At 33.7% G+C, this 25,106-nt stretch overlaps 1 protein-coding gene across 1 annotated transcript; it reads right to left on the minus strand.

Moving 5' to 3' along the window:
• Positions 1–4,505: 4,505 nt before the first annotated feature.
• LOC131050963 (coniferin beta-glucosidase-like) lies at positions 4,506–7,631 on the minus strand. The gene is made up of 11 exons (XM_057985285.2): positions 7,316–7,631; positions 7,157–7,223; positions 6,997–7,055; positions 6,836–6,911; positions 6,582–6,741; positions 6,220–6,472; positions 6,008–6,123; positions 5,589–5,841; positions 5,398–5,500; positions 5,136–5,244; positions 4,506–5,035 (listed from the first exon to the last, which is right to left on the minus strand). Exons 1-11 carry the CDS (start codon positions 7,436–7,438, stop codon positions 4,852–4,854), a joined length of 1,503 nt encoding a protein of 500 aa, XP_057841268.2. The 5' UTR covers positions 7,439–7,631; the 3' UTR covers positions 4,506–4,851.
• Positions 7,632–25,106: the final 17,475 nt, after the last annotated feature.

The following is a 25,106-nucleotide window of genomic DNA, read 5'->3' on the forward strand; positions in this document are numbered from 1 at the left end:
GTATGACAGGGTCTTGGGGAGGTATCCTATCCTCTTCCACTGATTATTTACCCTTCCCTTCACTGACCTGGATTGTTACCTTCTCAGTTTTATCCTCAACTACATCTAGTTTGCTCTCTAATTGTAGCAATCTTTCTTTCAGGAGTCTATTCTCTTCCTCCTGATCTTCTACCTTCTTGGCCAACTCTGCATTAGTCATCATTCTGAGACTATTTTCTCCTACTGATTCAGTATCCAAGTCTAAACTTGCTCTGATACCAATATGATAGGGATGCTACCTAGTTTGCCATCAATTAGGTTTCTTTGATGGTTTGCTTCTATCCCTTTTCGGGTTCCAAGTCTACCCCTCTAGACTTCTAAGGGCTTCCCTACCATTTGTTTGCTTATCTCACCTTCCTCAAGCTCACAAAGTAAGCTTGTTCACTAAATTCTTGCAGGGGTGAAGGACACACACATTCTTTCTCTCTTTGCAAAACCACCCATCTTGTTTAGTTTATCAAACTTTCCCCCTTTGGCTACACAATGTCTTGATTTTAGGCTTGTAGTATTTTGGACCTTCTTCCAATACTCAGCAGTTTCCTTCCCCTACAATTTATCTCCTTCAAATTATTGATACCTAGCCGGATTATCACCAAGCTCACCTAGGCTCAGTATGCAGAAATGGCGATTGCCATTTCCTGGTCTCTTTCAAATGAAAACCTATTGTACGTATCTGGCTCTGCTTAACAATCTCCAATGATCTTGTGGAGTTTCAAGTCAAAGCCATATGATTATTGAAAACAGGGAACAAAAACTGAAAGGGAAAGCTTTATTTACAGATCCCAAATTTATTCACGGGTTCAAACTAGGAACTCACAAAATAGAGAAAAGAAGCATTTACATTAACAACATATGTGAACTTAAAGATTCTAAAATATTATTTGCAATTCATGAACAAAAATTTGACACTGAATTGGAAACCAAAAAATAGACTTCTCTTTTTCTATTCAGAAAAATAGATTTGTTCTCTGAGGCCATCAATCTCTTACAGATGCTCGTTGGGTCTTTTTATACATTCCATCCTCTGTTGGGAACTCCTCCTATTGGATGAGATAAATCTCGTTACCAACGGTTTTCCATTTGCAACCATTTCACAGGTTCCATTGGAACATCGGGGTAACATCCAAACAAGGTTATCGATGTCCGATGACAACCTCCAACTCTTCGTACTTCCTATCGGGTCTTCGGTGAAACATCAAAATGGGGCTACCGATAACTGATGACTGATGACAATGCACACTGCTTCGCGTTTTCCATCGGGTCATCGAGGAGACTTCAAAACCTGTCTTCCATGCTTCGCCACGTGGCACCCCCTGATTGGCTCTAGGGTCCCTGCCCTACCACCTTAGTACGACCTCACTAACCACCTAGAATGAAACTCTTCTTTGTCGCTGGGTCCCACCATGCTCGCCAAGTTGTGGGAGATAACTTTTGAGCATCTTTATCAAGCGGTATAGCGACTGCCGTTGATCCACCTTCAGCCTACATGGTTGTTAACTCGCCTCTTTTTTTGCACGCTCGGAATGAAACTCTTCTTTGTCGCTAGGTCCCACCATGGTTGCCAAGTCATGGGAGATAACTTTCGAGCATCTTTATCATGCGGTATAGCGACCACCGTAGGATCATCCGTGATCACCGTCTGAGTATAGGTCAAGTTAATCATCAGGGAAACTTGAAACTACTCCTTCCGATACCCGATAACAATACTCCGAACTCTGGCGAACTCATCGAGGTAAGACTTGCCAATTGCTAATAAGAGAGATTTTAAAAACTGCAATTAAACTCACCATACAAATGGACTAGAGCCAGTGCTTATGTATTTACATGACCACGGGAAGGTCTCACAAGCCAAAATTGGTTAAGGGCATTTCAACCCTTAGGTGCTCCTGCACCAGGCACCAATGGATAGGTAACCTCCTACATCCAAGTTGTAAGGGTTGATTGGTTCTAGGGCTGATTGGTGCACACAGGTCAAATTTATTTATCTTCTTTTTCTTTACTGCAGCATATGATAACTTGTTTGTATAAAATTGTTTTTGTTCTTCTCTTTTGTTGGACCACATATTAATTTGACCACTCACTGAACCTACATGGGCTACAATAGATTCTAGTGACTCTGCAAGGCTTGTCCTATGAGAGGTTGTGGAATTAGGATCTTTCAGCCTATTTATCAACTCAAGTTGTTTTTTGTTGTTTTCAATTTGCCCTAATATGTTTTCTTGTGTTCCTGGGGGATGTCTAGGAATTGGGGTAGGGGTTGGCCATGCCTCTTCTTTAGAAGCCTTTTCATGAGGAGGTGGTGGTGGGTTTTCAACATTTTCAGATGCATTTTGATTTCCTAAAATTTAAAACAAATTTCAATTTAAATAGCTGATTTAATCCATATTTTAAACAAAAATTAGAGAGTAAAAAAATAGAAATGCATAACTCTTCGACCCCCTTGATGCCATGGTGCCATTTTGATGAAGATCTCACAATACTGGAAGCCAAATCTATCTCTATTTGGTGTGCATAGTTTAGAAGGCGAGATATGCAAGCCAAAACGTGGGATAATAGAAAATGGTTTCCAAAATGCAAATGAATCAATGTTTAAATATTGCATTTGCATTTGGCACATGCCAAATAGGGCGCACACCTTATTTGGCATGCACCAAATGGGCTTTTGGGGACCAAAAATATTTTTGGCATATTTTTGGTCCCCCATCTTGGTGCATACATCCCTTAATAAAGTTCCATCCTAAGAGATATAATGTGGGGAAAATATATATTTCAAAATAAATATTATAGACTAATAAACGGATCATGCTCAAATGTTAATTTGTTTTTGATTAAGATAAAATAGGTTTTACAAGGACCTGAAACCCAAATCAAAAATAAAAAAGCTAAACATAAGCGAAACAGTCTAATGCAAGCAGCCCAACAAAGACAAAAACACGGGAAACACCCCATAGAGCCCAACAAAGAAATAACAGTGAAACCTGGGCAATCCTACCAAAAAACTAACCAAGAGCTTCCATAAGCTCAAAATTTTTCTCAATGATGCTTTTGTTGATTCCTTCGAGCTCCTCCAAGGTGCTCCTTGTGCCACTTATCTCATGGTGCCAATGTTAATTTGTTATAATGTTAACAACCATGCATAATGGATGAAATTTATAGAGATTATATTGAATCTCTTCATTTTCATGTGATTCTATTATGGCTAATACTATTTAAACCTTATTATAACAATCATATAGATAATGATTTGATCCAAGTGGGAAGATCCTAGACTAATAATCCTTCTCAAGTCTTTTATACAATGAACTTGGTGATTGAGGAGATCTTCAAGAATAAGACATCTCATATTGCTCACCATTCACATTCACTCTTCTTTAGACTTCATATTCACTTCATTAAAGACTTCAATAATTCTCCAATAAGTTCACACTGTTATTCTAGATATTATTAGTAGGATTATCTACAACCTTGTTGCTCTTTTCTCTTTGAAGGAGTGTTTTTTTTAAAATATGTTTTATCTTTTTCTATATTTATGAGAGATCATTATATACATGGATGCCTAACATGGGCTTGTAGCTAATGCCTATCATCATTATCTTCTTCACTACCTGCATAAATTATGGTTATAGGGGTTGCTATTACATAATACATTTTCATATTTAATTTATTATCTTAGGTTTATTATACATATGATAAGCGTTATTAGTGCTAAGTTGTACACATGTTTCATTATAAGGAGTGTCTTTTCTAAGATCCACAAGTGTCATGTTTATAGGAACATCTTCTATATTTAGCAAGTCATGTTTTACTTGGTCTCCTTCATAGTGACTCATTTAATAACTCACAAAATTGACATATGATGGGACTCCCCTTGAGTATTTCTTATAAAAACTCCTCTCATGCTAAGATTTTAGTAACAAGTTTATATCATTTTAATCTTGCACTTGTGGAATACAATATCTCCTATTTTGCATGCATTGTGTTTTGATGTTTGTTTATTGGAATAACACATCTAACATTATAATATGCTTTTATCATCTAGATCTTGGCTTGTTTGATCTTGTCTCCATCATAAGAAACTATGACATGGACAAAGGTTTCTAAGACAAGTGTAGAGTCATAGATAGATAGATAGATGTTACAGATACCTAACAATTCAAGATAAGGCCTCACATGTAGGACAAGCTTGTGCAACACATCTCCAACCAAGACAAGAGTCAATAGTACATCACAATCTATAGAGTCAAAATATTAGATATTTTCTATTATTTTAATATCATTTAATAATCAAATTAAAATTCTATTTTAATAGCATTGTATATAAAATTACTAAACAACTCTTATTTCTCTCTTTAATTTTTTATCCTCAATTTTTTTTTGGAAAAAAATTAATTAAATTGTAATATAAACTATATTGCACATCCTATGATTTAGGATATCGACTTATTTAGTCATAATACATCAACATGTCGTAATTGAAATGACATTATTTGTTTTCTCATATGCAATTATCTTTTGTAAATACAATACAAGACAACCGTACAATTCCCAACACAGCGTTGGGAATCATCGCTTCTGGTCATCACTGATCGCGACTCGCTATAACCTACTTCAATTTTCCATCTTCTTCAAACTACCTACCTTGTTTTCCGATTCTCCAACCAAGTTTGCCGATATCCGCCTTCTCTGTTTTTGGCTTGTTTGAGCCAAATTTAATAAATTAAATGAATCTATAATACATCACATTAAATGAATCTATATTCCACTTTCATATTTTCTTCTACAGGAATTTGTGGTTGGATGATGTAGTTGTCGTTACATTGTGCTGATTGCGTCCTTCCGTAGGAATTGTTTTACCCATTCAGCTGATAGCTTCGGGTATCTACTCTGAGAATGGTTATCCACATAATATAGCCCAAATCTCAACGTGTACCCGAATGCCCACTCAAAATTGTCAAGAAGAGACCAAATGAAGTATCCACGCACATCTGATCCATTCCTGCTAAAAACAAAAATACATGCAAAGCTCAACGTCAACAAACATCCCATATTGTTGAAAAAACAAAAATTCAAGGTAAAATACCCTCTACGAGAATTACCTGATTGCATTTGCCAAGTGGTTCATGTAATCATTATGAAAATTTACTCTCCTCACGTCTTCCAAAGCTTCTTGTAAAGTGGCGGAGGAATCCTTGGATTCTGCATAGCCTGTTCAATCATTGGAAGATAAGATTAAAGGACGTCTTGTCTTGTAGTCATTGTTTGTTGTGGAGCATATAAGCTGGCTCTTGCTTTCAAATTAGCATATAAGCTGGCTCTTGCTTTCAAATTTTGAAAAAATGAATAGACGGAATAGTTTACCGTTTTCTGTGATGATAATAGGAGGCCTGTTGTAGATTTGCGTTACATATTCCACCACTTTCTGAATTCCCCGAGGCACCACATATAAACCGTCCATTCCTGTCTGTGGGCAAGTAACAAATTCATATCAGACGTTTGGCCAAACATTGGTAGAATATGACTCGAGAGAGAGAGAATTGTGGAGTTCTTACTCGTTCTCCAATGGGAATTCCTTGTCTTTCGCCGGTCAAATAAACCATGGAGTCCGGATAAGCTAGTGTACCCATATCGAGGGAAGGAGTAGGGGTGCTGCTTGCATACAAGGTTGTGTACTGGTTTATGCCGATGAAATCGAATGATCCTGCAAGCTTCCCAGACATTTCTGAATCAATAGCTGGAAGGCGTGATCCCAGTCGTTCACGCATTTCACTTGGATAATTCCCAAGAACAATTGGATCCAGAAACCTGCAGTTAATTTAAGAGCTTTCCATGGTTATCAATTGGGAAAAGTACCTCCATTATCCCACCACACCCAATATAAATTTAATCTGAATAAAAGGCATTGTATGCAATATCTAATCAGTAGACGAGACTCCCAATTTGAATTAGAAGCTTTGTTTCGAATACCCACCATCGAATATTGAATGCTAGAATTCTGTCGACAGCTGCTCTGTCCTCAGGAGTGTCTTCCAAGGGTTCATACCATGGTGCGCTCATCACAAATCCAATTGACCCTCCTTGAATTTTCTGGAAATTATGGCAGATATACAAGATTGAATTAAGTTTTAAGAACGATTAATAAGCTAATTTACATATGAGAGACCCGAAATCCAAGAAAAGTACCTGATATTTGGTCCTATATGCATGAACTGCTGCTGCATGGGCGAGCAAAACATTGTGTGCAGCAGCATATGGCTCAGACAGGGAATTCCCAGAAATACACTTCCCGAAAGGCACAGAACACCTTGTGGGAGGATATAACCCAACGGTGTAACCCAATGGAACAAACATATTTGGCTCGTTCATTGTAGCCCAGTACTTAACCCGGTCACCAAAGGCTTTGAAACAAATGTCCGCGTAGACTTCGAAGTCCGTTCTGCACAAAGAACAACTCAACATATGTAAGCGACTTCCAGCTTTGACGAATTTGCTTTACTGTTTAAATGTTGAAAACAGATGGGATAGGAATGTTAGAGACTGCGTACACTATCTGTGGACCGAGCCATCCGCCGTAGGAGTTTTGAAGTGCATTTGGAAGGTCGAAGTGGAATAATGTAACGAATGGTTGGATACCATTTTGAAGAAGAGCGTTGATAAAATTATTATAATACTCAATCCCAGCCTGGTTAATTTTACCGTTACCATCTGTAAACATAGCAAAGGAGATTTCAAATTCTGCTTTCATTGTTCGGTTCTCTAATCATCTAACTTGAAAGTGGAGAAATGAATTGCAATGTACCTGGAAGGATTCGAGACCAGGATATGGAGAATCTGTAAGTGTCTAGCCCAAGTGATGCCATGAGCTCGATATCTTCCTGTTTATAGCAATCATGGTCAATAAAAATACAGCTGAGAGAATTGAAGATTACAAAATGGATTGAATAGATGATGATTGAGTACCAGATAATGGTGATATTGATCATCTGCTACGTCTCCGTTGCTTCCATCTTCTACACGTCCTGTATAGTTCAATTTGATTCACAGCACCAAATTAATTTCAAAAAATACTTGTTGTAAAAGCGCACTTAAACATATTGAAGAAATAGTATAGAGAACAGACCTGGTGAATGTGTGAAGGCATCCCAGTTGCTGAGACCTTTACCTCCTTCTCTCCAAGCACCTTCATACTGTTTCAGCAATAAACAACATTAGAAAAAGGCTTTGAGTATTAGACAACTAAAATGAGCATTCACAAGGCAAGATGTGAAGATGAAGAAACCTGATAGGCAGAGGAAGCAGTTCCAAACATGAAATTGGGGGGAAAATCGCTCCTGTCCAGTCCATTACTTGTTGAGACAACGCTAAATAACAAGCAGAGAAACAAAGTTTGAATAATTTCCATGTTTTCTGCCGGAAAAAGATTTGTTAGTAGTAGAGCAGATGCAAGCTCGCTGAGATAAACAATGCAGAGATAAATTTGATCTCGGTGAGTTATATAGAGTAGAGAGAAATTATTTTAATAGATTTGGAAGTGTCGAAGCAAGTGTGAGGACATCATTGAGTAGTTGGTGGGGGATTCGGACCAAGCTCAATAGTTGAACCCCTTCCAACTCAACCTATTTTTGGGAGAAAACACAAAGGCAATGAACCTAATATAAAAAAGGGAGAATTTTGATTTGGCCCACTAATATAAAAATGTCGTAAGCAGGATGCTCAAGCAAATAGGGCGTTTTGAGAAATTTAAAAATGGCAAGTCAGCCGAAAATGGCATCATAGTTGTGATCAGCGTTACGTCATCATCGTTGTTAGTTATCGGCTTATGTGGCAAAGACTATTTCTGAGTCATATATACACACATATTCAACTACTCCCTTGTTCGTGTGATTCGCCTACTTTATTGGTTGTTGACCGGGTAAGAATGGGCGATTGACGTGGTAGGTGTGGTATGTGTGGAGACGAAATTCACTTTTACCATCTCAATGATTCAATGAGGTACCTGCAAAAACAACCACTATGAAGCAAAAAGTTCCTCACATCATTCAACATATCAGTTATGGAAGAAAATAAAACATACCAAGATGAACTCTATCAACTATAACTAAAACCTACACGAATCTTTACATGAACATAAACATTAAATTCATATAATAACAAAGACTTTAGATTGACAAAACTTACAAATGTAATAAATTTTAAATTCTAATAGACAACACCCACATTAGATAACCTATTGATTAATTGTATTTAAATATAATAAAAAATAATATAGTTAACAAAGAATGTAAAGACTATCTCTCCATAATAACTAGCTACCTAGAACGTGTGAATACAATTTTTTACCCCTATGTTGTAGATTCTTGGTTTTTCTATTTAAACATGTGATACATTTATTAGTTTTTCCTTGCCGTCAATTGAGAGGGAGTGTTCAGGGACGAAAAGGAACATAAAGCGTCAAAGTCCACATTTCGTACTACCTAATAAATAACATTTAACACGCTTTACAATCAATAAATGAACCAAAATTGGCGTCAAACACGAACGGCTGAATAGATGACTCAGAAATTGGCGTCTTTCCCACGTAAGCAGAAAAATAACAACACTGATGACTAGATTGCCATTTATAGCTGACTCCTCAATTTCTGATTTAGCGTATTTGTTTTAAAAGAGAACGGAACTAGGCTAATATTTCTTTAAATCTTTTCTTCCTCGCTAATTAATGGATGGAACCAAAATTTCAACGTTTTGGCCGTCGGATCTGACGGCGACACGTTTTACTCTTCAAAATAAAATTCAAATGTCAATACAACTAATATGCCTTGTGTCACAACGCTTAAATTTAATCTGTTTTGGATTTTGGATTATTAAAAAATTGGAAGTAGTTAGCAATGGTAGTATTAAACTAGCATATTTATAATTTTTAAAATTTATATAAAATATGTTTCTATGAGATTTTATAAGAACATTAAAGTAGAGAAAGTAATCTTTATTGTTTTTTTTTTTAAATCAAAATAAAAAATCTGCCTTTCAAATAATTAGCAAAATAATACAAATGAAAAAAACTAAAACTAATATTTTTTACAAACAATGTTTTTACACTCCACTTTAAACTATTTCAAATCTTGGAAAAAATGTATGCCTTTGCATTAGACATGTTATTTGTTATAAGAAAGCCTATTGCCATTGTAAAGTTAGCTTATAGATGTAGAAATTAAAAATATTTTACAATGATAATAAAGAATGAATATAATATACTAAAAAAAGATATTTTTATTGTAAATTTAGAAATTACTTACATAACATCTAAATATAAAGACAATATTTTAAAATATAAAAAATTAGATGTGAATAACAATTTTTAAGAAATTGGAATTATTAAATGGTGACTATTTTTAAAAGTAAAATTAAAGTCACATACAAATTCTTAATAAGTTGTTTAAAATAAATAAATAAGCAAGGCCGCGTTGTAGTTTCTACCAGATTTTGTCAAAACAGTTTTATTCAGTCAATTGAAATTTCAAACCTTGAAAAACCAATGTCAAGTTTCAATAGAAAGTAAAAACAAATTTTGTATGAATAATATTTTTTTTAAGTTAAAATTTAAATGTAAAGATTAAATAATTGTTACCTTGTGGATGACCTACTTTATTTTTTTTATTGTTTCATTAAGATTGAAAAATCCAAGTCAACTAATGATAGTTATTCATAATATTACAATTTGTGTGGTTATATGTAGATTTTTTTTAATTTATACTGTCATTTTTACTTCCATACAATAGAATTATTGTCAATAAATTATATAATATTAGTAATTAATTTTTCTATGTTCAAAATATTAAATTCATCAAATAACTTCATTATATGTTTTAATAGTTATAGTTTCATTATGTTTTGATTAAAATATTATAAATATTTATACAAATAATAATATTAAGAAAATAAAATTTTAAAATATTTTATATAGATTATAAAAGGCATATGTATAATATTTACTATATTTTGGATACTATTTTTTTTAATAATTTCACATATTTTTTGATAATATAATGCTTAATTTTGTTTTAAAATTTATATATAAAGATTAATTAAGTGTTATTTTGGACATTAAATAAGATTAAATAAGTTAGTTTACGTGTCATTAGAAATAGTCTTATTATGCTTCTGAAAAGTGTTGATATTTCAAATATCACCAATCAAAATGTTCATTTACATAAAGCTAAAACATTAAAGTTGATTGTATGACAAATAATAAAATATTTTGATTGGTTCAAATAAAATTTTAGTCACTAGTTAGCCTTACCTATAGTTTCATGCCATGGCAAGAACTAATAATATAGATACAATTAAATTTATGTGTCTTGATGAATATAATTTAAAAGTTAAAATAAAATAATTTTAAGTAAATTAAATAACTCTAAATTTATAATTCTTATTCTTTTTCTATATAAATGTATTTAAAATACCTAAACTAGTTATTAAAATATTTATTCAGTTATTAAGAGTTAGATTTAAGTAAATAATTCAAAATAATTTAAAAAATATATAACAATATAATATTTTATAAACATTTATACAATCTATTTTAAAACTAGATTTTAAACTTAAAATACTATTCTAGCAAGATAATCATTAATCTTGCCAAATCTACATTTTTAGATTTTGAATCTCTAGATTTGATAATGTAAAATCTAAAGATATTGTCAAACTGATATAATATCAAATTTTTAATTTTAACTTAGTATATATGTTGCCCCTTTCTAGTTGTCCTTGATGACAAAAAGGACTTGATGGCATGACAGTGAAATTGGCAGATTGGACTTTTGGTTCTTTGAATTTTTTGTTCATGTGCAGAGGTTCTATATCCACAGGTGCAATTGTTCATTTGATCCGTGTTTCAAGTGGTCAGGTATATGTGTTTTTATTTGGTGATTATCCATTTTGTTAGCACTTTATAGTGCATGGTCACATATTATAGCATCGACATTCTTGGGTTATTATTTTGTATAACACATAGTGCTAATGGCATTCTTTCATTTTCATTACCAAAACTAAAGTTTTGTCTAAAAAGAACTTTCATTAGTGCTGTCGGCATTTGTGTTTGACCTTGGTTTATAAAGCACATATTTTAGTGTTGGCGGTGTTATGATTTTGTGGGTCCATTTAACACCAATGACATGGGAGTGAGTTGGCATTGTGTTAGTGGCAAATTTGAATGGTTTTCGATGTTTATTTTGTGGACTCCAAATGAGGTTTCAATATGGCAAAGTATTCGATATAGAGAAAATAACAAACAAACAAAGGCATTTCATTTTGAGTTGTTCGAACCCTAAACATGGTTGCCGCCATGAAAATATTTGTGATAGTTACTATGAGAAGCTTTCTTGGTCACTAGTTTTGGGTTTTAGTTATGATGAGCAAAAGACTTTCGAGATTCAATTGGTGTTCTCTTTGGTTGAAGATTTTGGGACATGCAGATTTTGTGTGGTTATGTTTTTCTGCTTTGGTAAACAGGTAAAATCTTTTTTGTTCATGAATTTTTTTTTGAAGGTAAAATCATTTGCAATTTGATTCCTCCGAAATTGAAAGAAAAGGAAATCATTTTAAAAGATTTTCAGTTTATGCTTTCTATTTATACAAAGTGAATTTATGATAGTTTATTTTGAAAGATTTATTTCTTCCAAAACTGAAAAAATGAAAGAGGGTTACTTCGAACAGAAAGAATTAGTGTTCCATTTTAAATTCATTTTACAGTTCTACTTGAAAAAAGGAAATAAAAGGAAGGAAATAAGGGTTTGTTTGTTAAAAACAGTTTCTTCCTTGGCAGATAGTTAGTTTTTGATTTAGTTTTCTCAAACCCTAGTTAGCGTTTGGTAACCCTATATGAGGGTTATAGTTTGAAGACATATGGCTAACTGGCAATGTTATTAAGAGATACATTTTTGTAGAAAATTGATGAAGCTTGAATAAAAATAGAGATATTATATAGCACTTTGACTGAAATATTATGAAAAATGGGTTTTGTTCTACTTTGATACAAAAGATAGAGTATTGTGAGAGAATATTTTCTAGTTGTTATACAGAGACTTGAAAAGCTTTATTGGAAATCTTTTGTAGTTGGATTTATCACATAATATTGCCTCAAAATTGTTCCATTCATTGATAATTTTGTGATTGCAAAATGTATTGCAATTATAAGGTTACCAGTGACTGTAACTTAAGATGTTTTTCTGGCATTGTATGAGACATAGGGGTTGGTGCTCCTTGAAGTTTGATACTTCTAAATTTAGTGTACAAAGTTGGTGCTCTTTGATTTTATAAAAGGATCTATTTGACGAGTGGTTTTTCTACCCCAAGAGGGTTTTCCACTCATGAAATTCTCGTTTCATGTGTTAAATTGTTTCTATTTATTTCATTAGTTGATATGCTTTGATACTTGTGTTCATTCTATGTTGGTGTTATGCAAAGTTGCCCATAATTTTGTAACTCAAATGTTTTACAATCTGAAATTCATTTGTTATCCTGTAAATGCAATTTCCATTCACTATCATTAAATCTGCAATTTATTTTGTGTTCAATTTTTTTTAATTGTCAAAGTTAGGTTCAAATATAAGCATTTAAAGATTATTCAATTTACATGTATTGAACAATCAACTGCACATTCTTAAATCAATCATTATGTTAAGCTATTTCATTGGCCTACATCTTTGTTGAATGTTCATATCAAGTGTCAAGTTTGTTAATTTAAATTTGTACAAGTTGAGTCAAAATTTCTATTGACTCTGATTTACCCCCCCCTCTCAGAGTCATTCCACTTCCAACAAGTGGTACCAAAGCATAGGGTCCCTTCATTTAGGTCTATCCTAGGGATTGATTCTAGTCTTGGGAAGTTCATATGGTTCAATCACAAGAAGGTGCTTCACTTTCTAGAGCTCCTCTCTTTGATGGCACATATTATGTGTTCTGGAAGATAAGGATGTAAACTTGCCTAGTTTTTGTTGATCTGAATGTGTGGAACATTGTGACCACAAATTATGTTGTTCCTACTACTATTCCCACAGATCCTGATGCAAAGACACTGTATGAATTAAATGTCAGAGCTAAGCATGCTATCTTGTGTGGTCTTTCAAAGAATGTCTTTGTTAAGGTTATGCATTGTTCATCTGCCCATGAGATATGGAACAATCTTGAAACTATTTATCAAGGGATGCAAAACTCAAAGAATCTAAAATTCTCACACTCAAGAATCAGTTTGATTCTTTGAGAATGAAAGAAGATGAAACTATTGCAAGTTATTTTCTCAAAATTGACGAAGTTGTGAATTCTAGAAGAGGTCTTGGTGAAACTATTGATGAAAAAGATGTTGTAAGAAAGGTCATTCGAACTTTGTTGCCCAAATTTGAAACTAAGGTTTCAACCTTAGAAGAAAAGAAGATTTTTTCTACTATGTCTCTTGATAACCTACAAAGCATACTTACAGCCTATGAAATGAGGATTGGCAGCAATCCTTCCACTTATAAAGAGATTGATTTCAAAGTAGAAAAGAAATAAGAACCTGATAGCGAATCTTAACTCTTAGACGCTATTGAAGCATTGCTTGTTAGAAAACTAAAAAATAAATACAAGGGAAAATTACCCTTCAAATGCTTTAATTGTGGAAAAGTTGGACACTTTGCTGCACAATGTCCTCTAAGTGATCAAAACAATGAAGAGGTAAAACCAGAAAATTTTTACAAAAATAAAATGTGGAACCCTAAAAATAAATTCAATACATTTAAGAAAAAGAAGAGTCTCTTCACAAAAGAAGACTCTGAAGACAAATTAGATAACTCACCTTGTGAAGGTGATGAGACTCTATTCATGGCATAAATAGAATCTTCTTTAAAAACTATAACTAGCAAACCTAAAAAACAATCTAATTTAGATCAAAATAAAATTGATCTTGAGGGAGAGTTACTTTGTGTTCTCAAAGAAATAAAGAGACTGAAAAAGCTAGTAGCTTCCCATGAAAGTTCAAATTAGATTTTACAAGTTGAGTTAAATGATTCAAATTTAGCAGTTGGAAATCTAAAATCTCTTCTTGATGACAGAGAAAAGAAAATTGAAACCTTAGAACAACAAATAATAAATCTACAAAAGCAAATTGAACAGTATGAAAGTACAATGCATTTAAATGATATTTTGAGCAAGCAAAAACAACACAAGAACTTGACTAGTGTAGGCTTTGAAAAGGCTTAACCATCAAAACATACCACTAAGCCTGCAAACAGAAAACAATTTCAGGCTTACCACATATTGACACTATTTAAATTCAGGTTCTTTCATAGCTATTGCTTTTATTGCAATGAGTTGGCCATAAGGTTACACTTGTAGATTTTTGCTACATAAAAGCCAAATGTTTGGACACAAACAAGCCTATGGATTTCCAAACGTGTTGTGAAGTGTGTCAAATGTAACACCTTTGGACATACATCTACTCAATGTGCAAATCAAAGATAAATGTTGATAAGGTGTGGAAAACTAAGTTTGTACCTAGCAAAGAGAAATCAATATTAGTGCAGACTGCATTTCAGTCAAATAAGAAATCATTGTGGGTGTTGGACAGTGGATGTTCACACCATATGACAGGAGACAAAAGTAAGTTTCTTCATCTGGAAGACTTTGATGGAGGTTTTGTAAGATTTGGTGACAATTTAGGAGCTTATGTAAGAGGTAAAGGTACATTATTGTTGAATGATGACACTCCAATCCATGACGTTTATTTCATTGAAGGATTAAAACACAACTTGTTAAGTGTTAGTCAAATTTGTGACAATGGTTATAATGTATCCTTTGGTTCTCAAGGTTGTGCTATCAAAAATAAATTAGGTAAAATTGTTGCTGCTAGTCTGAGAACAATTGGAAATGTTTACAAATTTCTTGGCTCCACTGACTATGAAAACAATGAAGGCATGTGTCTTATGAGTCAAGTAGAGGAAAATTGGTTTTGGCACAAGCACTTGGGACATGTAAACTTTGATAATCCGGTTCGAATCAACAAGAACTAGAATGTCAGAGGTTTACCTATCTTGAGTAAACCATCAAACTCTATGTGTAAGGAGTGTCTAAAAGGTAAACAAACAAAAGTATCATTTAAATCTAAAGAACACTCTTCCACTAGACCATTACAACTTGTTCACACAGATCTATGTGGTCCAACAAGGACACAATCCATCAATGGTGAAAGGTATTTCATGTTGTTTGTAGATGATTATACAAGGATGGTTTGGGTTACATTCCTTAAGCATAAATGAGAAGCTTTTGATAGATTTAAGATTTTCAAGAAAATGGTAGAAAGAGAATCTGATTTAAAGATTAAGTGTTTAAGATCTGACAAGGGTGGTGAGTTTCCATCACAAGAATTTATTAACTATTGTGAAATTATGAAATTAAGAGACAATATGCTGCTTCCCGGACACCTCAACAAAATGGGGTGGTCAAAAGAAAGAATATAACTATCAAAGAGATGGCTCGCACAATTCTCAATGAGACAAATCTGCCTAATAGGTATTGGAAAGAAGTTATTCACGTAGCTGTTTACATTCTGAACCGTGTGCAAATCAAGGTAAAATCCACTTTTACTCCTTATGAACTCTGGTATGATAAGGCCACCTCTATTAAATATTTTAAGATTTTTGGCTGCAAATGCTATATTAAGAGAGATGAAGAAAATATAGCAAGCTTTGATATTAAAACTGATGAGGGAATCTTTCTTGGATACTCCACTCATAGCAAAGCTTATAGACTTTTTAATACTAGGTTGAATAAAATTGTTGAAACAATTAATGTGAGATTTGATGAGCAGTTGCTTCTAGGTGATAATTTACAGGATGTTGAGGAGGATACTTCAATAAGACTTGACAAAGCTCCTAAATCTGCAAAAGTAGAAGTAACAAATGAGGAGAGTGAACCAAGTCCTAAAATAAATGAGGAGAATGAACTAAGTCCTAAAGCAGAAACTCCTCTATATACACCCTCTAGGATCATTACCAAAAGACATCCTCAAAGTCAGATTATTGGTGACAGAGATGCAGGAATCTTGACTATAAGAAGATCAAAAGCTGACGAATAAGCTCAAGCGGTTGAGCATTATTGTTTGGTAACTGATTTTGAACCTAAAACTATTTATGATACTTTAATTGATGAATGTTGGTTAAATGCTATGAAAGAAGAAATCAACCAAATAGAAAAAATCAGACTTGGGAATTAGTACCAAGACCAGATGATAGAAATGTGATAGGTAGAAAATGGGTGTTTAGGAACAAGCTTGATGAATCTGGAAATGTTGTTAGGAATAAGGCACGTTTTGTTTGCAAAGGATATGCACATCTTAAAAGAAGATGCAAAATGAATTCATGGTTAGGCTTAAAAGATCTTCTAGCTTTTTCCTCAAATCTTGAATTCCTTTCAGAACATCCAAATGCAAAATGACCTATCTTATTACATGCAAAACATTTGAAAGGTGATTTTCCTTCATAGTTACTTCCTACCGGACCTTTGGGTACCCTTCTAGCAAATAGGGCTTCAAGTTCCTCAAGCTCTTCATCTTTTTTATTCATATCCTCTAGTTCCTTTGCATATAATACTTTCCAATCCTTCTTGTCGGTTGATGATGTAGATGCATTGAAAGGAGATTCAGTCTTTGCAGCTCCTTGAGGACCAAATTCTTCAAGCTCAAAAGAAGAGAACTTTCCAACCAGAATATCCCTATTGATAGAAGAGTTAGACATTGTTCTCAACTCATTGATTGCGGTAGCCTTCATTTTGTATGTCGGTAGCAAAACTCTCAATACCTTAGAAACAATCTCATCTTTGCTCAGAGATCCACCACAACATTAAATTCCCAAGATAATTTCATTGAATCTTTCCATAAAAGCAACAATTCTTTCATCTTCCTCCATTCTCAGGTTCTCATATCTCACCTAGTAACCATCAAGTTTTGCAATTTTAGTAGTAGGGTCACCTTAATTAAGAGTCTCCAACTTATCCCATATAGATTTTGCAGATGATTTTTCCATTAATCCCATTATTTTCTAATTTGAAAGGGCACTCAAAAGGGATTCTCTAGCTCTGTAGTCCTTTTTAATATTCTTATCCAAGTCTACTGGTGGAGGATTGCTAGAGTCAGATCATAAGGAGTATAGCCTTTCTTAGTGATCTCCCAAATCTCTTTGCCAAGACATCTCAAATGAGTCTCCATCCGAAGCTTCCATACTCTATAATTTGTTCCATCAAGCCTAGGACTGTCCTTTCGATAAACAGTTGAAGTTGAACTATTAGTCACCATAGGATCTTCCTCAAGCAGTTAAGCTTCTACAAAGAGGACCAAGCTCTGATATCAATTGTTAGGATAACTGATGGACAACTGAGAAGGGGGGTGAATTAGTTGTCAACATATTATGAAACTTTAAGCACTTAAAACCTTTTACCAGAATGCATAAACCAAATACCAAAATAACAGATTTATCAATTAAGCACAACCATAAATCATAAAACATTTACCATGCATTGACAACACATAACACCAAGATTTGTAGGTGGAAAACCCAGTAAAGGGAAAAACCATGGTGGGAAACCCTACCCACATTTAGATGATACTTCTGTTGTAAGTATGTGATTGCAATAAGGGGCCTACACATGAAGGAAAGCACACTGCCTAGAGCGCACTGCTCATCACTAAGGAGCCTCACTAACTACAAGAAATCTTCGGACAACAATCCAGAAAGAAGATTGAACTGCAAGAATAGCATCTCTTATGCTTGAGTACAGTTCTGGTTAAGCTCAATACCATAGGTCTTAAACCTCTTACACAAACCCAATTCGATCACCTATGATCGACCAAAACCTCTACATATGATTACAACTTTATTCGCACACAGATAATCCCATAACCATAACCATCCTATGATCTACAAAGAGATCTTACATCATATTTATACAAACCCTAGACCTAAATAGTTAGGTCGGCCACCTAAAAGATAATACAATTGTTAGGCCCAATATGGAAAGCTAATGTACTGAGAGGGGAGGGGTGAATCAATACTTCAAAACTTTTCTCCAACAATAACTTTACTATTAAGCATAAATTGAATAGTGCAGTAACATAATATAATGCTAAAAGAAATAAGTGACAGTTATACATGATTCACTCCATAACACATATATTTTGGTTATGCAGAAACTCTTGGTTAGAGAGAAAAACTACGGTGGGGATGACACCCACAACTTCACTACTGCAATAATAAAGAGTGCTCGGTTAGAGCTACATGTTTAGCTATTTCTAATAGCTTACCCTGTTAGGAGTATCAAGATCTGTTAGATCTACCTTGCTAAAGGATTTTACAACACTTAAACTAAATGTTGTACCTGGTTAGAGGCTTTACAATTTATAGACTTTGTTAGAGTCTTTTACCCTGTTAAAGGTTTCTCTTACAACTTCAAAATATTACAATAAATCATTACAAATATCTACAACTTTACATCTGGAATGTTATAGCAGATTCTATGTGCTCAAAATAAGATTACCTTGCTTATAGCATACCTTGATAACCCATAAAGTAACTCGGTAAACCCTTCTATTTACTCTATTCTTTTACTATTCTCTAAAATCCTTCTCGGTGACCTCTGTGTCTTTGTAACAGTCATAACACTTAGTGCTTTCGCATGTCTTGCTTCATACACCACTATATCTCTCTCTTTCACTGCATGCAATTTTTCTGATCTCAATCCATGCTATATAAATAGTTCTCTTATGTCGGTGATCTGATTATTGCTTCGATCTTACAAACATGATTTTTCGAATGAATAACTATACAAAATATTTCATTGGTTAGATGACCTCAAAATCATACACAATCTTTAAGTGCAATTTCCAATGTGATAACGGTTACTTGCTCCTCGATCTTTGTAACACGTTTCCCATATATGTCCAGGTTCAGTGAATCTGGTAAAATGTTTCACTCAGTGTATATCAACTCGGTATATCATTATTGTTGCTCGGTAGACATGGAATGATACTCGATAGACAGCTCAGTGTATACTGGGCTTTGTGAGTACTTTCTTCTTTAACCGACTGTACTGTGCATACCGACTGAATGTTTCAGTAGAGATGACCGACTAGAGTATATAGAATAACTTTGAACATAAGGGTATGTGCAAGATTATGGTGTGCCAAAACAGGCCCTTAAGTGGCAATGGAATTTCAGAAAAATCAGAGTTATGCAACTTGACATGAAAATTTGAATAAGTTGTGAACATTATTTTTAAAATATGTAATAAGAGAATATATAGAAAATTGAATTTAGTTTCTAAGCTACTAGTTGTTTTTTGGAAAAAAAAATCCTATTTGATGAAAATTTCAAATTTCAATGCAGTGGTACTAAAATTCCAGGAAAAAAATAAGAAGTAGACGTATGTTTGACCACCCTAATCACAATCAAATCTTAATATTTTTTTATAATATTTATAATATAAGTATTAGACTCATGTCCAGATGTGACACCTATTTTTTAAAATTTTTTTATGAATTAAATAATTATTTATGATTTTTTTACTACAGCTTTTCAGAAATTCAGAAACTCCTACGTCTGACCACCTTAACTTGGTCAAAACCTTATGAAATTTAATTTTTTTTTAATTTTTTCCTATAGTAGACGAAGCATAGGATGTGATGCATGTTTCGATTTCAAAAAATGTTATACCGTTTGAAAGTTATGAGTGTTTTTCAATTAGTATATCAATTAGGACTATTGTTAGAATTCAATTAGAAAATAAATAATAATTATTTACTAAAGTCGAAATAAGACAAGCCTTATATTGTTGGAAATTTGGGAACGTCCTTAAAAAACCCTTTTCGTTTTATCAATTTTGGCTACAAAAAAAGTCGTTAGCCACCACTGTAAAGTCTAGAAAATCAAGGAATGCTGAAAAACACGTTTTTTCAGTTGACTTTCCAGGCTTGTCACTTCCAAGCCTAATACCAAAGCATTCCCGAGCCAAATTTTGAAATTTGAAAATTTGAGTACAAAAATCGGATATCGGATAAAATCCGATATCAGATTTTATCTGATATCCGATTTTTGTACAAAAATTTGCGGTCCCCAAAGAATTTCCCTTTGTTGCCATTTATGAAGTAAATTGCCACATGGCAGAAATCTGATATCTGATTAAATTTTATTGGTCATATTTGTTGGTATTTTGGTATGGTTTTGTCATTGATGTCAACACCTAGTGAAACACTAGCACTTTGGAGATCCAGCAACATTTACCGACAAGCAAGTAACTATTGCACAGTTACTGGTATATGGTTCACCGATAGGATATAATGATCACTGACACTTGGAATGATATGGAAGACACTTGGTAATGTTGAAGACATCGCGTGGACACTTTGTTTTGAAGAATTAATCATTGATATATTCATATTTGCATATTTGCTTTTATCGGCAAATAGGTCCAAGGTTATCTAGGGTTACACCGGTAGGTTTATCTTTTCCAGATCAGCATGGCACGCTATGGAGATGATTCATTATTGTTGTAAATGTATTAAGCCTACATGTTCAATCAGTTATTGCATCGGATATTATATTTTTTGTAAAATGTTTTTATTGTAATATCTTGTAGAGCCAACCTACTAAAATTGGTCTTAGGTTATGGTATAAATGTAAGATCTTATTTGTAAGATCGAATGTTGAAGGTGAAGAAGAGTTGTGAGAAGGTATATGCGAGATTAAGCAGAGGTATACACGAAGACATCATTTGAAGATGAAGCTAGGTTTTTGTAGAAGCATATTAGCATTACACTAGTATTGAATCTAGCATATGAAGATGCTATTTTGTACAGTACATTCTTATTGGATTTAACCATTCAACTGTAGTCAGTGTGACTCCCATTTTGTGATTGAGCAGTGAGCTCTAGGTTGTTGGCCTTTCTACATGTGCAGACCCCATTTATGTACACTTACTATCTGCAGTAGTATCATCTGATTGTGGGTAAGGTTTCCCACCGTGGTTTTTCCCCTTACAGGGTTTCCACATACAAATATTGGTGTTATGTGTTGTGGATGACCTTATGTTTATGTTTCATGCATTAATCTTTACCAGTATAGAAATTTACTGTTAACACTATCTACCGGCATACTTAACTGGTTTATCGGTATTAAGCATTAAGTTGGTTAAAGGTTTTTGGTTTGAATTTATTAGACAACTAATTCACCCCCCCCCACCCTCTTAGTTGTCTCTGGGACCTAACAATTGGTATCAAAGCTTAGTCCTCTTTTACAGGAGTTTAACAACTTGAGGAGATCCAATGTCTACTAATTATTTCAGGAAGGACAGTCTTAAACTTGATGGAACCAACTATGGGATATGGAAGATCAGGATGGAGACACATCTAAATTGTATTGGTAAAGACATCTGCGAAGTTACAAAGAATGGTTATATTGCTGCTGTAGCTGGTTAGACTGCTCCATCTACCTTAGCTAAAGATGAGGAGAATGATAGCAAAGCAAGAGAAGCACTTTTGAGCAATTATCAGATCAACAAATCATGGGATTATCAGATAGGTCTACTGCTAAAGCTATTTGGGATCATTTGGAAACACTAAATGAAGGAGATTCCATAGTCAAGATTGAAAAACTTGAAAGCTTCTGAGTCAGGTATGAACATCTGAAAATGGAAGAAGATGAAAGAATTTCTGCTTTTATGGAAAGAGTAAATGAAATTGTTTTGGGTATTAAATGTTGTGGAGGAACCTTGAGTGAGGATGAAATTGTTTCAAAAATCTTAAGAGGATTGCCACTGGCAGATAAAATGAAGGTTACTACTATAAATGAGTTGAGAACAATGCCTAATACATCAGTAACTAGGGATAGATTGATTGGAAAACTTTCAGCCTTTGAAATTGAGGAATTTGGTCCTGTTGCTACTATAAAGACAGATTTGGCCTTTAAAGCATCAACATCATCTGCTCCATCATTTGACAAATCAGACTGGAAAGCCTTTTATGCAAGAGAACTTGAAGAAACTAGGAAGGAGAATGAAGAGCTTGAAGAACTTGAAGCACTATTTGCAAGGAAAATGCCAAAAGGTCCAGTTGGAAGTAAGTATGAAGGTAAAGCACCCTTTAAATGTTTCAACTGCAATAAAATTGGCCATATGGCTTCGAGATGCCCTGATAGACATGCTAGACTAAGAGAAGAAGCTAGAAGAACATACAAGCCTAATCTTGAATATCAGAGATACAGATTTAAGAAGAACAAAGACAAATCTTGTTACACTGCTAATGAAGGTGTGACTGATGATTCTGATGAGGATCCAGCAGATAATGGATGGGTTTTTATTGCTATAATAGAAGATCAACCGACACCTACTGCTCAACCGATAGAACAAGCCCTAGCAGCTAAAGTTGAAGTAAATGATGAATGGATCATTGACTTAGGATGCTCACATCATATGACAGGAGACAAAGGAAAATTCTCAAACTTTCAAGAATACAATGGAGGTTTAGTAAGATTTGGAGATGACAAAGGCTGTTCAATCAAAGTTAAGAGTTCAATATCTCTTGATGGTAAGTATAACACTGACAATGTCTACTATGTTGAAGGATTAAAGCATAATCTTTTAAGTGTTGGTCAATTAGTTGAGAAGGGATTTCAGTTACAATTTAAAAATGGAAAATGCAAAATCATGAATAGAACTGGTTTGGAAATTGCAACCGGTAATCAGACTAGAGGTAATATCTTTCATTTGAATAACAGTGAAAAGGCATGCTTGATTGCACATATAGATGAAAGTTGGTTATGGCATAAGAGACTATGTCATGTAAACTTTGATTGCATGGTAAAAATCAGTACTTCTAAGGTAGTTAGAGATCTACCTAAAATTGTGAAACCTCATAATACAATTTGTAAGGAATGTCAATTTGGAAAACAAGTTAGAGCTAGTTTCAAAAGTATTCCAGAAAAATCCAATAATGCTCTTGATTTGATTCACACTGATTTATGTGGTCCAGCTAGAACTAAAAGCTTACAAGGTGATAGATATTTCATGCTAATTATTGATGATTATTCTAGAATGTGTTGGGTTTCTTTTCTCAAAGAAAAATCAAAAGCACTTGGAAAGTTCAAACTATTCAAAGCAATGGTTGAGAATGAAACCGGTAAGAAAATCAAATGTTTAAGATCAGATCAAGGAGGAGAATTCACATCTAAGGACTTTAATACATTTTGTGAAGTGAATGGAATCAAAAGACAGTTATCAGCACCTCGGACACCACAGCGGAATGGAGTTGTTGAAAGGAAAAACATAACTATCTTGGATGCATTAAGAAGTATGTTATCTGAAGCAAATCTACCACATGTGTATTGGAGAGAAGCAGTTAGCACTATTGTCTATACAATCAACAAAGTTCACATCAAAGGTGAAACCGGTAAGACCCCTCATGAACTATGGTTTGGTAATACTCCTACTCTTAAGTATTTCAAATTTTTTGGAAGTAAATGTTATATTAGAAGAGATGAGTATATTGGCAAATTTGATCCTAGAAGTGATGAAGGAATATTTCTTGGTTATTCATCTAAGATAAAGGCATATAGATGTTTTAATAAGAGATTGCAGAAAATTATTGAGAGTACAAATGTAAAGATTGATGAACAATTCAAAGGAACTTAAAGGTATATAGACTCTGAATCAGCAACAGAAATTGTGACAAATGAACCTACACTAAATCCACTGGTACAGAATGAAGATACAGTTACCTCGGTACCATCAGAGGATTCCACAGTAATTGAAGAACAACAGCAAACTAAGACACCTCGGTATGTAAGATTGAATCATTTTGAAGAACAGATAATTGGAAACAAATTTAAAGGAGTTATGACAAGAGGAAGATTGGCAAATGAAGAGGTATGTCTTATTTCTCAAATTGAACCATGATCTATCAATGAGGCATGTGAAGATACATTTTGGATTAAAGCTATGGAAGAAGAATTAGGACAAATTGAGAAAAATAATACTTGGACATTAGTTCCCTAGCCTAAAGATAAAAATGTAATTGGAACCAAATGGGTATTTAGAAACGAACTTAATGAAGATGGTAAGGTTGTCAGAAATAAAGAAAGACTAGTGTGTAAGGGATATTCTCAGAAAGAAGGAGTTGATTACAATGAAACCTTTGCACTGATAGCTAGAATTGAGGCAGTCAGATTATTCTTGGCTTTTGCAGCTCACAAGGACTACAAAGTTTATCAAATGGATATTAAATGTGCATTTTTGAATGGAGATCTTGAAGAGGAAGTATATATTGAACAACCTGATGGATTTTCTTTGATAGATGACAATGATATGGTTTGCAGGTTAAGAAAAGCTCTGTATGGATTGAAACAAGCCCCAAGAGCTTGGTATGCAAGGTTGGATAAGTATCTTTTAAAGATTGGTTTTACTAAAAGAAATGCAGACAACAATTTATATTACAAAATAACTAATGATGACATCTTGATTATAGAAGTATTCATTGATGATATAATCTTTGGAGGAGAAGATGGATTATGTAAGGAATTTTCTATTAAAATACAACAAGAATTTGAAATGTCTATGATTGGAGAAATAAAATTCTTTTTAGGATTGCAGATTTCACAGATTGATAAAGGTATATTTTTTAGTCAATCCAAGTACTTGAAAGAATTACTAAAGAAATTTGGGATGGAGAACTCTAAACCAGTAAGCACACTTATGACTACAAATGACAAATTATCTCAAAGGGATGAATCTACACTTGTTAATCCAACTAGATACAAATCTATGATAGGAGGTTTACTGTATTTGACACAAACCAGGCCTGATATTATGAATGCAGTATGTATTGTTTCTAGATTTCAAAGTAATCCTAGGAAAAATCATGAATCAACAGTAAAAAGGATTTTTCGGTACTTACAAGGCACAATAAATCTTGGATTATGGTATCCTAGAGATGAAAATTTTGATCTATGTGCATACACAGATGCAAATTGGGCAAGAGATGTGGATGATAGAAAAAGCAC

This window comes from Cryptomeria japonica, chromosome 6 (genome assembly GCF_030272615.1).
Source record: "Cryptomeria japonica chromosome 6, Sugi_1.0, whole genome shotgun sequence".
NCBI classification, from domain to species: Eukaryota; Viridiplantae; Streptophyta; class Pinopsida; order Cupressales; family Cupressaceae; genus Cryptomeria; species Cryptomeria japonica.

What these genes read in the sequence shown, in the direction of transcription:
- LOC131050963 (XM_057985285.2), bottom strand. Translation starts at nt 7,438, where the DNA reads ATGGAAATTATTCAAACTTTGTTTCTCTGCTTGTTATTTAGCGTTGTC. An exon ending in CATATAGGACCAAATATCAG is followed by an intron (nt 6,124 to 6,219) that starts GTACTTTTCTTG and finishes CATAATTTCCAG; the next exon opens with AAAATTCAAGGAGGGTCAAT. An exon ending in CACTTGGCAAATGCAATCAG is followed by an intron (nt 5,036 to 5,135) that starts GTAATTCTCGTA and finishes TGTTTTTAGCAG; the next exon opens with GAATGGATCAGATGTGCGTG.